Genomic DNA, 17,277 nt, shown 5'->3' with positions numbered 1-17,277 from the left:
TTAAGCGTCACAATTCTTTCTCCTGGCTAACTGTACCCGAGTGTTCAGCTCAGGTTGCAGGGTAATTATGTAGAATTTCGGAAGGAAGATGAGGCCCAACAATCCAGCACTGGAGGTCAAGATGGAGAAGACCTCCACGGCCACCATGTATTTCCCCTTGGTGCTCAGGTAGGTTGGGACAAAGGACACCCAAACACTGCAGAACAGCAACATGCTGAAGGTGATCAGCTTGGCCTCGTTAAAAGTATCCGGCAACTTTCTGGCAAGGAACGCCACGGTGAAGCTGATGATGGCCAGAAGGCCCATATAGCCCAGCACAAGATAAAACATGATCTCAGACCCTTCGTTGCATTGTATGATGATCTGATGACTCTGGGAGTGCATATCAAACTCTGGGAAGGGGGGAGAGGTAGTCAACCACAAAGAACAGATGCCAGTTTGAATAAGTAAACACAGAATGATGACCAAGACTGACAATTTCTTCCCTAACCATTTCCTCATCCTGTTTCCTGGCTTTGTGGCCATGAAAGCCAGAACCACAGTGATGGTTTTGGCCAAGACAGAAGAAACAGCGACGGAGAAGATGATGCCAAACATTACTTGCCGGACGAGGCAGGTCACCTTCCCTGGCTTGCCGATAAATAGCAAGGAGCAGAGAAAACAAAGCAGCAGCGAACAGAGCAAAATACAGGTGATGGTCCAGTTGTTGGCTCTGACAATGGGAGTATTATGGTTCTGGATGAAGCTCCACATCACCACACCGGTGACTATAGAGAAGAATGCGGCCAAAGAAGCCAAAAGCATTCCCAAGGGTTCTCTGTAAGACAGGTAGGTCATGGTTTTGGGGACACATCGATCCTGGTTCGTGTTTGGATGCTGATCTTCTGGGCAGCTGTTGCAGTGATCTGCGTCTGGAAACAAAGACGACACTGAGGTTCTCCTGATCCAAACCTGACTCATTCATCCTCATTGCAGCAACCAATCATGTATTCTCTAAATATGGCATGATGGATTGCAAGAGAGAACAACACATATGAAATAAAAAATCATTTATTTATTCATTTGTCACATTTCTAACCCGCTCTCTCTGGCTGCAGCCGGCTCAGGGATGGTAACAACCTTTTAAACTATGCAAACATTCATAACATCTATAAAACATCCATAGAACAGTTATATAAAACTCTAAGGCATAAATAGGGTTTCCAACTGCCCGGTTGTGGCGGGCAATTGCCCGCCAATCAACCGGGCTGCCCATTGACCAGCTGATGGCGGGCAGGAGGAGCAGAAAGGGGGGAACAATCCCCTGCATGCTCCCGAGAAGGCTCCAGCCTCCTGTTCCATGCTGCAAGCCTGATTGGGCTTGTAGCATGGAAAGGAAGGATGCAGCGTTCCTCCCAGCCCTGCTGCGCGCGCGCGCTCCAAGCGTGTGCAGTGCACAGCAGGGCTTGGAAGGCTCCAGCCTCCCCCACACATGCTACAAGCCCCATAGGGCTTGTAACATGGAAAGGAAGGCTGTAGCCTTCCTCCGAGTCCCAGCCCCGCTGTGTGCGCGCTCGGAGCTTGTACACGGTGGGACTTGGAAGGCTCCAGCCTCCCCCCAGACCCTGCCCTCCTTAGACCCCACCCCACAAACTTCCCACCAGTGGCGAAGAGGGACCTGGCAACCTTAGGCATAAAATCATTAAATCAAAAATCAAAATCAAAGATGGCATGCAGTGACCCTTGTGCTGATTTTAGGGCAGGCAGCCACCCCTCCAAAACCGTACAATATACTTATGGGAAGGGGAGGGAGGCCAGTAATGATGGTACCCATGGCCTGGCGGAAAAGCTCTGTTTGGCAGGCCCTGCTGAACTCTGTAAGCTCCCTCATGGCCCTGATGGTACCAGGCAAAGTATTCCACTAGGCTTGAGCCAAGGCTGAAAAAGCCCCGGCTCTCGTCAAGGACAACCACTCTCCTGGCTTCCCACAAACTATGCAAAACTGAACCATTCATGAGGAATCTGTAGGCAGGCAATAGGGTTGCCCTTCAACAAAATGGTTCACAAAGTTACTTGGATAAACTATTAGGGTCTGTGGTTTATACTGCTGTGTATCGCAGTTGTAAGTAGGATCCTGCTATGTAATTTGGCATCATTTAAAGTGTCGTGTTAATATTTATGCTTGGCTTCAGTTCTGTTTTCAGGTTTCTTGTTGGTTCCTGATTTCTACAGTCCTAATCTTATTGCATTGCCTACTGAATAGTCCATCCTACTGATTTGTACTGACCTGCTCTGAGTAGTCAGCCTTCAGTCCCAGTGAGAAGGGCAAACTACAAAGAATGTAAGCGAGCAAACAAAATACATTTGACAACTGACATGCCGTCATAACCAGCGTACGTCAGATGATGTATCTTACCCTTCTGGACTGATATCATGCTTTCCGGGCACGGAGAACAATCATAGCAGCAAATCTGTTCCCCTTCCCGAATGGTTTTGCTGTACCCGGGCTGGCAGCTGGCAACGCATGTGGAATGGGGCGGAGTCTAATGCAGCCAGAAGGAAGGGAGTTAAAGGCAGAAAAAAATGTTTTATTTTTACTGAGTCTCAATGCTGAATTCTCGTCACCTGAGTTGAAGGGCAGATTTGGTAAAGTTCCATCTTCCAAAAAGATCTGCCCTTGTGGGTCTGGCAGTTAAGGTACAATAAGTCACTTGCTTTTTCATTGTTGGGCTTTCACATGTCCTCAGTTTTACAAAGCACCATGGGAGATTTAGTTACCTCCCTCACATCTGTTTTTCACACATAATAAAATAAATTACCAATGAATTTGTGAGGCACAAAGTCTAAACAGCAGAAAGGACTTCAGTCTGAAAAACAACAGGGAGAACGTACAGAGGTGTTCTCCAGGCACTGACCAAAGGGCAGACCTCTGATATGTATACCCTGCTCGAGGAGTCAAGATGCTTCATACAACTGCTTATCAGGAAAGCAACGACGATTCCCACCTGGTGTAGCCTTTGCTTCCACACAATCACGTCCTTGTCAATGGAGAACTCTTCACCGTCCGGAGCCCAGAGGGCCACTCGTCCAACCTGGACTCTCTGGAAGGACCGATTTGGAAAGGTGACCCAATTGATGATATCGCAACCAGCTGCCAACTCCCCATTCTCATCGAAAAATATTTCTTCCCCAGCGCTATTGTTGAACCGAACGTTTTTCAAAAAGGAGTGAAGCTAGGTTGGAGGGGGGGAAATGATTATAGGATATGGCCGGTAATTGAATGAAAAATCTCCCCTTTCTTGAGTTTATTGAAATGACATTTTACCATAAATCTCCAGCTTCTAATTATTTTATTTCTTTACTTTATGTATGGTCCACCTTTCTCACGGAGACTCAAAGTGGACTGCCCAATGTAAGTGGTAAATCGATGCCATCAATAGGATGAGTAATCTAACAGGCAAGGTAATAGAACTCATGGTACAGCAGTCTTAAACTAGGCACATGATATGTTAAGCAATGCAGAAAATACACTAGTAGAAAACAGTGCAGTTAGAGCAGGTCAATAATAATAATAATACATAAGAACATATGAACATAAGAAAGGCCCTGCTGGATCAGACCAAGGCCCATCAAGTCCAGCAGTCTGTTCACACAGTGGCCAACCAGGTGCCTCTAGGAAGCCACTAACAAGACGAGTGCAGCAGCACCATCCTGCCTGTGTTCCACCGCACCCAAAATAATAGGCATGCTACTCTGATACTAGAGAGAATAGGTATGCAGCATGACTAATATCCATTCTAACTAACAGCCATGAATACCCCTCTCCTCCATGAATATGTCCACTCCCCTTTTAAAGCCCTCCAAGCTGGCAGCCATCACCACATCCTGAGGCAGGGAGTTCCACAATTTAACTATGTGTTGTGTGAAAAAATACTTCCTTTTATCTGTTTTGAATCTCTCACCCTCCAGCTTTAGCAGATGACCCCGTGTTCTAGTATTATGGGAGAGGGAGAAAAACTTCTCCCTGTCCACTCTCTCCAAACCATGCATAATTTTATAGACCTCTATCATGTCTCCCCTCAGCCGCCTTCTTTCCGAGTTAAACAGCCCTAAGCGTCTTAACCGCTCCCCATAGAACAGTTGCTCTAGTCCCCTAATCATTTTGGTTGCTCTTTTCTGCACCTTCTCAAGCTCTGTAATATCCTTTTTTAGGTGTGGTGACCAGAACTGTACACAGTATTCCAAGTGTGGTCTCACCATAGATTTGTAAAAGGGCAGTATGATATCAGCAGTTTTATTCTCTATTCTTCGTCTAATTATGGCCAGCATGGAATTTTCCTTTTTTACAGCAGCCGCACACTGGGTTGACATCTTTATTGAGCTATCCACTACCACCCAAAGATCCCTTTCTTGGTTTGTCGCTGCCACCACAGATCCCATCAGTGTATATGTGAAGTTGGGATTTTTTGTCCCAATATGCATCACTTTACACTTACTCACATTGAATCTCATTTGCCATTTTAATGCCCATTCTTCCAGTATGCAGAGATCCTGCTGGAGCTCTTCACAGTCCAATTTTGTTTTAACCACCCTAAATAATTTGGTGTCATCTGCAAACTTGGCTACTTCACTGTTTAACCCCAACTCCAGGTCATTGACAAACAGGTTGAAAAGCAATGGTCCCAACACAGATCCCTGAGGCATCCCACTGCTCACATCCCGCCATTGTGAGAACTGACCATTGATTCCTACTCTCTGCTTCCTATTTTTCAGCCAGCTCTCAATCCATAAGAGGACTTGTCCTCTTATCCCATGACTATGAAGTTTGCTTAGCAGTCTTTGGTGGGGGACTTTGTCAAAAGCTTTTTGTAAATCCAAATACACAATATCTACAGGCTCATTCCTGTCCACATGCTTATTGACGCTTTCAAAAAACTCTAATAAGTTAGTGAGACAGGACCTACCCTTACAGAAGCCATGTTGGGTTTTGCCCAGCAGACCTTGCCCTTCTATGTGCTTGACAATTCTATCTTTAATAATGCTTTCCACTAATTTACCCGGAACAGACATTAAGCTAACTGGCCTGTAATTTCCTGGGTCCCCCCTGGAACCTTTTGTTATACATGGGTGTTACATTGGCCATTCTCCAGTCCTCTGCTACAGAGGCTGATCGAAGGGACATATTACATATTTTTATTAGAAGTTCAGCAATTTCCCATTTGAGTTCTTGAAGAACTCTAGGATGAATACCGTCTGGTCCCTGTGACTTGTTAGTTTGCAGTTTGTCTAGACGTTCTAGGACTTCCTGCCTTGTTACCACTATTTGCCTGAGTTCCTCATTTTCCCCTCTCCAAAATCTCTGTTCAGGAGAAGGAATCTGCCCTGTATCTTCAACAGTGAAGACAGATGAGAAGAATTCATTTAGTTTTTCAGCAATCGCTTTATCCTCCCTTAGAGTTCCTTTACTCCCATTGTCATCCAATGGTCCAACCACTTCCCTAGCTGGTTTCCTACTCCTAATATACCTAAAGAATTTCTTATTGTTTGTTTTGATGTGTTTAGCAATATGCCCCTCAAAATCTTTTTTTGCATCTCTAATTATCTGCTTGCATTTCTTTTGTGCAAGTTTGTGTTTGCTTCTGTTCGCCTCGTTTGGGCAAACCTTCCAGTCTCTGAAGGAAGACTTTTTTCTCTAATTGCTTCCTTCACCTTACCCGTTAGCCATGGTGGTGACCTCCTGGACTTATTACTACCTTTCCTGACCTGCGGTATACAAGCTAGCTGAGCCTCTAGTAATGTGGACTTGAGTAACCCCCAAGCCTTTTCAAGAGATTTAACCCTCCTAACTGTTCCTTTCAACTTCCTCTTTACCAGTTTTCTCATTTTAGAGAAGTTCCCTCTTTTAAAGTCAAAGGAAATTGTGTGAGATTTCCCAGTCACTTTCCCACTTGCATATAAATTAAATTTGATGCCATTGGGATCACTATTGCCAACTGGCTCAACTACATCTACATCCCGCACTAAATCACTGGCAGCACCACAGAGTATTAAATCCAGGATCGCCTCCCCTCTGGTTGGGTCTATGACCAACTGTTCAAGGGCACAGTCATTAAGGATGTCTAAAAAATTTATCTCTTTGGCTTGTCTGGAGCATACATTTATCCAATCAATATGAGGGAAGTTGAAGTCTCCCATTATTACTACTTCATTACCTTTACATGCTTCCCTAATTTCATTCTCCATCTCAAGATCACCCTGAGCCATTTGGTCAGGGGGCCTATAGAACATCCCCCGTACTAAGTCTCCTTTGGGGCCCAGAATCGTCACCCATAAGGATTCTGTGGACGAGTCTGCCCTTTTTATGGTCTCTAGCTTATTAGACACTATGCCTCCTTGATATACATAGCAACACCCTCTCCAATACGCCCTTCCCTGTCATTTCTATTCAGTTTGTAACCAGGGAGGACTGTATCCCATTGGTTCTCTCCCCTCTAGGGCTGTCAATTCGGTTCGGTCCGAACTGAAAATCAACCGAATTTCCCCTGATTCGGTGCTTTTCTGTTCGGACGGATCCGAACTCAAAACTGGCGGGCAACAGGGGGGGCCGAATTCAGCGAGTTCGGGAGTTCGCAAATAAATTCGGCCAATTCGGCCGTCAGTAAGCAGCATAACCGTCAGTAAGCAGCATTCTCCTCCCCCGGCCAATCGGTGGGCAAGCTGGGTCTTCTTCTGGCCAATCGTCAGGATTGAGTACTGGAGGAATCAGCTGATGTGCGGCCCGGCCAGGGAGAGAGAGTGAGAGAGCGAAATCCTCGTGTGTGTGTGGGGGGGTGCTTGTGCACATTCGCTCCTTTCTGTGGCTGCAGGGGGCGCATTTTTTGGGGTGCACACACAAAACTTTCACTGGAACTTCAGATGAAGCTTCTTAAGGTACCCCCCAAGTTTTGTAAACATTGGGTCAGGGGGTCCCGAGATATGGGCTCCCCCCTTTTTTCTTTCCATGGCTGCAGGGGACGCATTTTTGGGGGTACAAATCCCAAACTTTGAGCGGAGTTTCAGACCAGTGTTCTTTAGATACCCCCCAAGTTTTGTAAACATTGGGTCAGGGGGTCTCGAGATATGGGCTCTCCCTCTTTTCCCTCCCCCCTTTTCCATTTATGTGGCTGCAGGGGGCGCTTTTTTGGGGAAATAGCCCCCAAACTTTTAGCATAGCTTCAGTGAATTATTCTTAAGATACTACCCAAGTTTTGTAAAGATGGGTTCAGTGGGGGCAGAAATATCGCCTCCCCCCCTTTTCTCTTTCCATGGCTGCAGGGGGCGCATTTTTGGGGGTGCAGACACAAAACTTTCACTGGAACTTTAGATTAAGCTTCTTAAGGAACCCCCCAAGTTTTGTGAACATTGGGTCAGGGGGTCCCGAGATATGGGCTTTCCCCTTTCCCCTTTCCCCTATTGGGATGAATGGGGCAGCCGATCCTATCCTGTGTGCATCTCCTCTCCAGAGCAAAACGTTCCGTGCCTAATTGGAATCATCTTTGGATTACAGCCCCTCTTGATGGAACAGAAGACAGCCACAGTAAGACCCCTTTGGGGGCTTTAATCTATAATTTTTCTCCTGTGTATGTGTGTGTGTGTGGGGGAAAGCAGAGTCTGTGTGTGTGTGGGGAGGGAGCAGTTTCTGTGGGTGGGGGGGAAGCCAAAGGGGGCTTTCGTCGGTTCTGCCTGGGGTGTGTGTTCCCCCTCGAGTCTCTCGCTCCCTGGTTTGAGGGGGGAGGTTTCAGTTGTGTGTTGCAAAGGTGTTGTTTAACAAGGTTGTGTTTGCAGTTGTTTTGCTAATTTCTCCGCTGTTGTCGGGCTGGGAGCTTTGTGCGTGGGCGGCAAGCTCTGCTGAGAGATGCACAACATTAAGGGTGGGGGACCCCTTTCAGGGCCCATATCTCAGCCCCCCCTGACCCAATCTTTACAAAACTTGGGGAGTCTTTCAATAAACGTCCTTTGAAGCTCTGCCAAAAGTTTGGGACCTCTAAGCCCAAAAATGCCCCCCCAGAGCCGCGGAAAGGCGCGGTTGTGTTTTTAATGGCTTTATTCGGCCGAATTTGTTTCCGAACTTTGAATTCCCGCCGAATTGAACGGATCCGAAGTGGGGGAGTTCGGACTTCGGCACGTACCGAACCCACAAGGGCCAAATTCGGCCGAATCCGAACTGTACCGAATTTTTTTTTTGACAGCCCTACTCCCCTCCACCAGGTTTCTGTAATGCTCACTATATCTATGTTTTCCCTTAAAACCATGCACTCTAATTCCCCCATTTTTGCTTGGAGGCTTCTAGCATTAGCATAGAAACCCCTCCACAATGTTTCTCTCTTTCGACTTGCCTGGCATGTGTCTTTGGGCATCTTTAAGTGGCTATCCATCATTTTTCCCCCATTCCCTTTCATGTCCAAGTAATTCCCATGTGGGTAATCTGAAGCAATTTTCCCTTTGTCCATGTAAACTGAGTTTGCCTGGATGCTTCTCAGCTCCTGTCAGCTTTCCCCCCAGGTTCAGTTTAAAAGCTGCTTCCACCTTTTTTATATTACGCGCCAGCAGTCTGGTCCATTCCTGGTTCAAGTGGAGCCCATCCCTTTTGTATAGGCCCGGCTTGTCCCAAAATGTTGCCCAGTTCCTTACAAATCCCTGCACCACCATCTCATCCACGCATTGAGACTCACCAACTGTGCCTGCCTAGCTGCTCCTGCACGTGGAACAGGTAGCATTTCTGAGAAAGCTACCTTGAAGGTCCTGGCTTTTAGTCTCCTGCCTAGCAACCTAAATTTGGATTCCAAGACCTCCGGACTACATTTCCCCAAGTCGTTGGTGCCAACATGCACCACAACCACTGGCTCCTCCCCAGCACTGCCTACCAGACTACCTATATGATGGGTAATGTCAGCAACCTTCGCACTAGGCAGGCAAGTCACCATGTGGTCCATGATTCCACCAGAAACCCAGCTATCTACATTCCTAAGGATTGAATCCCCCACTACAAGAAGCCCCCCTCCCCTCTGAGGCATATCCTTGGTACAAGAGGATATCTGTTCATCCACCAAAAAAGAGGTCCCCTACCTCAGTGAGATGGCCTCCTTCCCCAAGGGCTCCATCATCCGTGACTGGCAGGTTGCCGTCACCTTGGGACTGGGATGTGACTATTTCATCCCCAGAGTCCTTAGTCACCTCTCTCTCTGCCTGCCTCAGCTCCTCCAATTGAGCTCCCTTGACCTCGAGGAAGTGAACTCGCTTCCTGAGAGCCAGGAGCTCCCTGCACCGAGCGCACACCCACGACTTCTGTCCAGCAGGCAGATAATCATACATGTGACACTCCATGCAGCACACTGGATAGCCCCCCGACCCCTGCTGGCTTTCTACCTTCATAATTGGTATTTTATTAATTAATTTATTATTATATTATTCTTTGATGTTGTAACCCTGCCCTTTACTCTCTTGCACTCTTCCTATACCAAATAAGAACTGAGTGCCGAAGTTCCTTGCCCTGCAGCTATCTGCTGCTAATTCACATAGATATTCAAGTTGCTCAGTACTCCAACCGGATGGAGAGAGTTACTCTGCTAAGATAAAAATATTTTAAACTCACCTACAGATCCCAGTCACGATCCACAGGCTAAGAGCCACAGGGCAAGAGCCTCTGGCGAGCAGGAGCCTTGAAATTTAAATGCACACAGCCCCCACCTCTCAGACACCTCTCCAATCACAACAACCCCACTTAACAAGGGAACAATCAAGCTTTCAGGCAGCAATCAACCTTAATCACTCCCCCTGGCACAACACTCACAACCCTCTCCCAGCAAACCTCAATTAAATTCTCAGTTTAGTTAGGCTTACCAGCGTTTTTAAAAAGGCAAAGTTTAAACTCACTCCTGCCTGTAGTCCCCAGCTCAGCTCAGCTGAATCATAGCAGGTATAGTAGGAAGCTTCTTTCCCCTATGTTTCGGCTATACCATAAGATAACAACATTCTTACCACCATAACGAACAGATTAGACCTGTGGTTCTTAACCTTTTTTTGGCCATGCCCCAGCTAAGTATCTCTAAAATCCTGATGCCCCCCCCCATGACATTGTCACCATTGTCTTAAATCTGAAGTCAGCCAGTGGACTCCTACTGTTTACATGCTAGACAATATTTTAGGCTGATGCTAGTAGAAGATCCTACCTGCCACGGGTGGACATTCTGGAGCTCTACTGTGCCCCCATTCCCCATTGCCTTTTGATTGGATCTCAAGGAGACATGGAGAGCATGTGCGACCGCATAGACAGCATTGTAGATACTGTAGCTCTGGCCAGACATCCCCATTTCAAATACATATCCAGGGAGGCTGACCAGTTTCTCCTCCCCAGTGCATTTTTCTCTGTACAGATGGTGACTCGGCAAGTCACACTTAAATATCAACTGCCAGAATCCATAGAGGAAGGAAAACATGGGCTTGTAGGGATTTATTTTCCGAAGAAAGTCTTGGAACCCTGGCACCACATTCGTGTGGAGCATGAAGGACAAGGTGCCATTCAAGGATTTTAAGGGGGCCTTCTGGTCAAAAGCAACATCACTAAAATCCCACTGAAGTGTTCTGATCCAAACTTTTTCTCCACAATACATTTGATACTGATGGTTATTTTCTACAATCCGTTGTAAAAGCATCATAAAGTTGCTATCTCCATAGTCAAGAACCACTTTGGCCTTGGTTAAGCAGAAAGCAGTAAGTATTGGTTTAAATGTTTTCTGCATGGGTTTCAAAGCCATGGATAAAGCTAGTACCGGAGTCTTTTCCAGGAATGCAATACAAATGTTGTTCTGGGTGAGCAGAGGAATGAGGGTCCTCAGAAACGTTTCTCCACTGTCATTATCTACCACAAGAAGGCCAATCCAAGTCCATCTGAAATGCTTCAGGAGGCGGACAATCCCAATATATTGAACATTTTCATTTGGCACCATTCGATAGAAGGATGGGAACTGAATTCGGTCACTCAACAGTGGGTCAAAGGACCCATAACCGAGCTAGGAGGAAACACCAAACACTTTTAGACAAGTGAAAAAATATTCATTTGTTTTCAGGCTAAAATATGTTTTTAATAAATGTTATCCAACATAAGTGAGCTTCTGTAGTCGAGATTCGTATCAGAGGCAATTTCTAACCAGATGGAGAAACATTATTAAATGGATTGTTTGAAGAAAGGCACTCCTCATTTACATTCGAAATATCCATAACAAACCTACCTGTGGAATCTTGAAGGTATTTAATATGTTGGACATCTGGATGGAGTTTTGGGAAGTGAGTCCACCAATGGTGACCAACACCTTCTCTTTCCTCACGCAATTGTAATTGGGGACTTTCCCGGGTTGAGTGAAGAGTAGATCAAGAGTGTTCCTACTGGTTATAATTTCTTCAAAATGGTTGTCATAGATCTCTGACTGCAGTGTAGTATTAGGTATTATCTTGGAATTCTTGTTAATCTCATCAATGGCAAACAGAAAAGCGAGTACATGTTGATAGTTTTTAAGTTGTGGGCTGCAATAAGATTTTTTAAAGAAGATAATGGGATTACTAAAACAGGAAGAAGGATGGTGTTTGTTTTGTATGGAAACATTGTAGAGCTGCAGAGAGCACAAAATCACTGAAGAGGTTGGAATTTCTTTTAAAGATATTATTTATGATCACAAAATGATAGGAGTAATAATAGTTTTAGTTTGCAAGTCTTATGCCATAGGTATCACTTCATAGGAACTCCATGATACCAAAGCAGAAATTCTTTCCCCTGCACATTACTCACAAATAAAATGGCATCTCTGGAAAAGATGGAGCAGAGAACTTGAACTGAAATTCAGTGTTGTTCAATGAAATAGTCACTTTGCCCAAGATAATAAATATAGCAACTTTCAGTCCTGCCCTACTTTCACTCATTGCATGTCCATTTTTACCACAACAGTAATGCAAAATTGTTAAAAAAAATATTCTGTGGATTTTCTTTATAATGCATTGCGAATGGTTGCATGTGCAGCCATGCAAACCTGTTTAAAATCTTCTTACCCGCTTATATTGAAAGATGGTGGATGTTCTGCAAAAGTAGGTGAAGGCATTTCAAGGAATATAATGGATGCAAATCCCCCGAGGATAATATTATCGGCAGTTCTATCGGAGTGCAGTTTATCCATTCCTGGGAAGGTGTCCGAGGACGAATACAAAGGCGAACCAAACAAGGGAGGGAGTACTAGAAAGAAAACCAGCAACAACAGCGGCTTCAGTGCTTGCCCCTCGGCAGCTCCCCTCCACCTGCACACCTGCATTGTCACCAACACGGACCCCAGCACTGTTACTGGCAACATCTGTCTCAAAAGAGACCACACGCAACCATCCACAAGGCTCATGAAGATCAAGGAGGCTTCACAGTGACTCAAGTCCCTATCTGGAGTGTTTTCAATCAGAACCGAGAGTGGCAAAGCTCTGCCCACCTCAGCTGTGGGATGTCCTTTCACGGGAGCCTTTATAGATTGTATCATGTTATCCACGTATATTAAGGAGTTTCAGTTACAAATTGTTTTCCAGTTGGCTACTGCCACTGGGAGGCTTCGACAAGAAACGGAGTGAAATTACAGTAATTTTTATAATTACAGGGCTGGTCGTCAACTTTTCCAAACTCATGAAATCTCTGCAAGGCCAAAAAAATCCATGCTTGTGTGATGAGACCTTAGCCAATGTCTGCTCCACATTTCAAGCAGTGGTGGGATTCTTATGCTGGGTCTGGGCCTGACTTTATAAATGATGCATTAGTGGGAGCGCATATGCAGTTGTGATCGTTATAGAAACAATACATTTTTATGGAAAATTCTGTCTATTTTACTTCTTTCTCTCTCTCACACAAATCAGCAAAGGCAAAAGACACATTCTACCACACATGCATGCATAGGGTTGCCAATAGGGTTGCCAACTGCCAGGTAGTAGCAGGAGATCCTGCTAATTCAACTGATCTCCAGCCGATAGAGATCAGATCACCGGGAGAAAAATGGCCGCTTTGACAATTGAACTCTATGGCATTGAAGTCCCTCCCCTTCCCAAACCCTGACCTCCTCAGGCTCCGCCCCAAAAATCTCCCACTGGTGGCAAAGAGGGTCCTGGCAACCCTAGTTGCCAACCTCCGGGTACTAGCTGGAGAGCTCCTGCTATTAAAACTGATCTACAGCCATTAGAGTTCAGTTCCCCTGGAAAAAATGACCACTCTGGCAATTGGACTCTATGGCATTGAAGTCCTTCCCCTTCCCAACCCCGCCCTCCTCAGATTCCGCCCCAAAAACCTCCCGACAGTGGTGAATAGGGACCCGGCAACCCTATCCATGCAAATGCGAGACACTTTGTCCCAAACTCTCTGCGGTACTCACTGTGTTTCATTTATGGTCATTGGGCCTGGGAATGATGTTTCCCAGCTTCCTCTGTGATTCCAATGAGACATGGGCTCTTATTGACTGGAGCAGTAATTGATTAGCCAGTGGGTAATGGCCATGGAAAAGCTACCAAGAAGGCTTCCCAGACAGGCCGTTTCTGTGTCCTGCTGAGTTACCTACCCTCTCTAGGAGCAGCATGGGACTTGCTTATCACTTTGTGGCCAAGCAGGAATCATAGAGTTGGAAGGAATTTTGGGGGGTCTCTAGGACTGGCTTGCTGGAGGATTCTCTGTTTTCCTGCTTGCTCCATATGATCATGGGAGAGTATATGATACAAAGGCCTGGTCTATGCACAGGTTAGGCCACAACTAGTTGGTCAGCAACAAGGCAGGCTCCAAGGCAGGAAGGATGAATTGGTGAGCTCCCTAAGGCATCAGGGATGAGTGAGGGTCATTCCTGGACAACACACTTTTTGACCCATGATGGGTTGGGAGGGTGTGACTGATGGGCAAAGGTCCTGCCCCTTTCTCTCAATCATCAATACTCTTTATTCCTGCTTGGTGTGTGTGTGCAGAGGAGCTAACAGGTTCCAGATTGGAAGGAAGAGTGGAAGAAAAACATCTGTTGCTCTGTCAGCTCCGTTCAAACAGGGCCCGAATTTTCAGTGAGGGACATTGTAGGGATCCTGGCAGAGCCCGGCTTTGAGTGTAAGCAGGCTACAAGAGTAGATGATTTGATAAAGGGCGTGAGACTGGATGGTTCCTGTCTGAGGAAACTTAGCATGGGTGTTAAACATGTTGGAAATACAATGTCTAGTGCACAAAGATTGATTAAAGAAAGGAAGATCAGCAAGGGGCAGCAAGTGTAAGAGTTAGATAGATAGAAAGGTTGTGATCCTTCTCCCTTCTCTTCATGTGTTCTTGTTTGTTCCCATATTGCAACCCTCCTCTTCCTTCTAGTTACCGTGAAAGAGAGGAGCAACAGGCCACATGTTGCACTGTTAGTTATGGACCCTAGTTAGAAATAAGCCTGTCTCTCAGTCGTTTACCAAGTTTGTGATTTCTGAATAAACTCACTTTGTTTGGTCCTTAATCAGACTCAGGATCATTCTTAAGAAAAACTCCATTTCCTTCATGGTAGCAGAGGATGGTTGTGGACTGATCTCTGAGTAAAGGAAAGGGCTCACGAGAGGCAAGATGGCCGCTTACAATAATCAGCATGCTGCTGTGATAGAAAGACTGAATGAACAGAACTACTTAATCTGGAAAGCCCGTATGCAGACTCACCTCATGGAGCTGGGAAACTGGAGTGCGATAAACGATCCAAGACCAGCAGATGCCGAGGGAGAAAAGCAACGCAAATGGGACGAGCATAATGACAAAGCAAAAGGAGTCCTGTTCAAAGGTTTGGAAGACAGGGACATTTTGAGGGTGATTCATTTTGACAAAGCTAAAGAAATCTGGGAAGAAGTTCAGAAACTTTATATAGATACCTCTCTGAAAAGTAGAATGTTTTTGCAAAGAAAGTTATTCTCCATCAGAATGAGAAATGATCAGAGCTTGCGTGCACGTTTGGACAATTTTCTGAATTTAGTGCAGCAGCTCCGCTCAGCTGGAAAAGACTTTCTTGATGAGGATTTGATAATACTGTTGTTGATAAGTCTGTGCCCAGAGTATGAAAATTTTAAAAACGAAGTTGAAACTAAGAAAGACTTAACCTTGAGTCAAGCAATAAGTATGCTGGAAGAGGATAATAGATATAAGGAGTTTAAGAACTCAGACAGGGGGTGTGAACTGAGGGATTGTGAGAATGCAATGAGTGCTGTAAAGTTAAATAAGACAACTGAAATCATATGCCATCAGTGTGGGAAGCATGGACATATTAAACGACATTGTCCTTTCTTTAAACAAGGAAATCATTTCTCCAAGAAAGAAGGAAAAGAAAAGGGGAATTTCTCATATGAGAAATCAAAACCTCCAAAGAAATGTTTTGTGCTGGCAGAGAAAGAATCCAGTAATCAAGTATGGCATATAGATTCTGCATGTACTGCACACATGACAGTGGTGTTGCTGCTCCTACACCTGTGGAGTATAGGATAAAGCACCAGTGGCCTTGAAGTGCCTGTCTTCTGCACCTGTAGAATATAGGGTTTGTCCTTGACAATGCATTAGCACTGCATCTTTGGCAAGGATATCATAAGGAGAATAGTTTAATCCTCTAGGTTAGCAGCTGCAAGGAAGCTAACCTAACACACCATTACATCATACAGTTCACAGTCAGCATGTTCACAGGATATTTAAACATTCCCTCTGCTTATCTGACCTTGAGAGGACCTCTCACTCCTAGAGGAGAAAGACCCTTTAGTCTAGGGAAAAAGACCCTTAGTTAATGACCTTGCTCCAAGACAGCAAAATAACTCATATGAGAAAGAGAATCCCTTTACTTCTGATTATCAGTACTGATGTCTCTTCATATCCACATGGCAGGCAACTATACACAGCCCATAACCTTGCAGCTGTATGCCTATGAGTACTGAAAACCCCTCCTTCTGAGAATAAGTATTGTATAACCATTACAGCATTATTCTGCTTCATTTATACATCTAAGAGTCTGATATGGAATTCAATGAGCATATTATCCTTCATGGTCACCCAGGGCCGTGACAACATTTACCAGACAGACTTTGTTTACGGGGTGGTTTGCCAGTGTCTTCCCCAGTCATCTTCCCTTTACCCCCAGCACGCTGGATACTCATTTACTGACCTCGGAAGGATGGAATGCTGAGTCGACCTTGAAAACCTGAAACCAACTTCCGTTGGGATTGAGCTCAGGTTGTGAGCAGAGCTTGGACTGCAGTACTGTACCTTACCACTCTGCGCCACGGGGCTCTTTTGTATCTCTGGTGCCTGGCATTAAATTTAATGATACACATGGCCCAGCCCAACCAAGTGACATTTATGTCATATCTGGCCCTCGTAACAAACCCCTGTGTAAAAAAACGGAGCAGCAGAAGTTAGTTTCTTATGGGTCTGCAACAACTGTCAGACTTTCAGGTTGGCAGATTGACTGGTTTCAACCAAATTCTGCTAAAATGCCATCTCATGGAAGAAGGGGGTGAGCTGCAGAAGTATATAAGAAAGAGACCAAGATTGGACCCAACTGAAGAGAAATCACCCAGCTACTTGATATCAACCTGATACACCTATTATTCTCTGTGTTGTCAGCAACTATTCAGTTTTTGGACTGGCAATCCAACATGGATGGACTTCTGTTTTGAAGGCATGAATGAGATCCTTCTGCTCTTTGATTTAAAAAAAAATCATTTTGTTTTAAAGAACAATCACAAATGATAGTGGGTGAACAAAATTCATGAGTGTCCTCTGTCATTCTGCTAAAAGGTCACAAGTTTAATACATCCACTACTCCAGCCCATGATGTGCTTAGGAATGGTCTTTTGTCCATAGGTACCTATGAGAGGGTCTGTGGCTCAGTGGTAGAGCACCTGCTTGGCATGCAGAAGGTCCCAGGTTCAATCCCTGGCATCTCCAGTTAAAGGGAAAAGGCAGGTAGGTGAAGTGAAAGACCCCTGCCTGAGACCCTGGAGAGGCTGCCGTCTGAGTAGACAATACTGACTTTGATGGACCGAGGGTCTGCTTCAGTATAAGGCACCTTCATGTGTTCATATGCCTCAGAGTACTTGCCTAATAATTCTATCGATGATAGGGCTGGGCAAAAAAAAAAAATTATTGCGGTAAATTTCAGGTTCATTGGGCCAAGTTTTTTTCGGTAAACCCAAAATAAGCTGAATACCCATACCGGTAAATGGGTATTAGGCTTTATTTTCTGGTTTCCCCCTCCAAAAAATCAGTTT

At 45.3% G+C, this 17,277-nt stretch overlaps 1 protein-coding gene across 1 annotated transcript; it reads right to left on the bottom strand.

Annotated features, from left to right (window-relative positions):
* LOC130490370 (vomeronasal type-2 receptor 26-like) lies at positions 1-10,322 on the bottom strand. Its single transcript, XM_056864197.1, has 4 exons — positions 10,188-10,322; positions 2,985-3,212; positions 2,396-2,522; positions 1-911 (listed from the first exon to the last, which is right to left on the bottom strand). The coding sequence occupies exons 1-4, from the start codon at positions 10,320-10,322 to the stop codon at positions 1-3; spliced, it is 1,401 nt and encodes a 466-aa protein (XP_056720175.1).
* Positions 10,323-17,277: the final 6,955 nt, after the last annotated feature.

The sequence above is a fragment of the Euleptes europaea genome, chromosome 18, assembly GCF_029931775.1.
Source record: "Euleptes europaea isolate rEulEur1 chromosome 18, rEulEur1.hap1, whole genome shotgun sequence".
NCBI classification, from domain to species: Eukaryota; Metazoa; Chordata; class Lepidosauria; order Squamata; family Sphaerodactylidae; genus Euleptes; species Euleptes europaea.
Note: the sequence above shows the minus strand (reverse complement) of the source record. Positions and strands in the feature narration are given on the sequence as shown.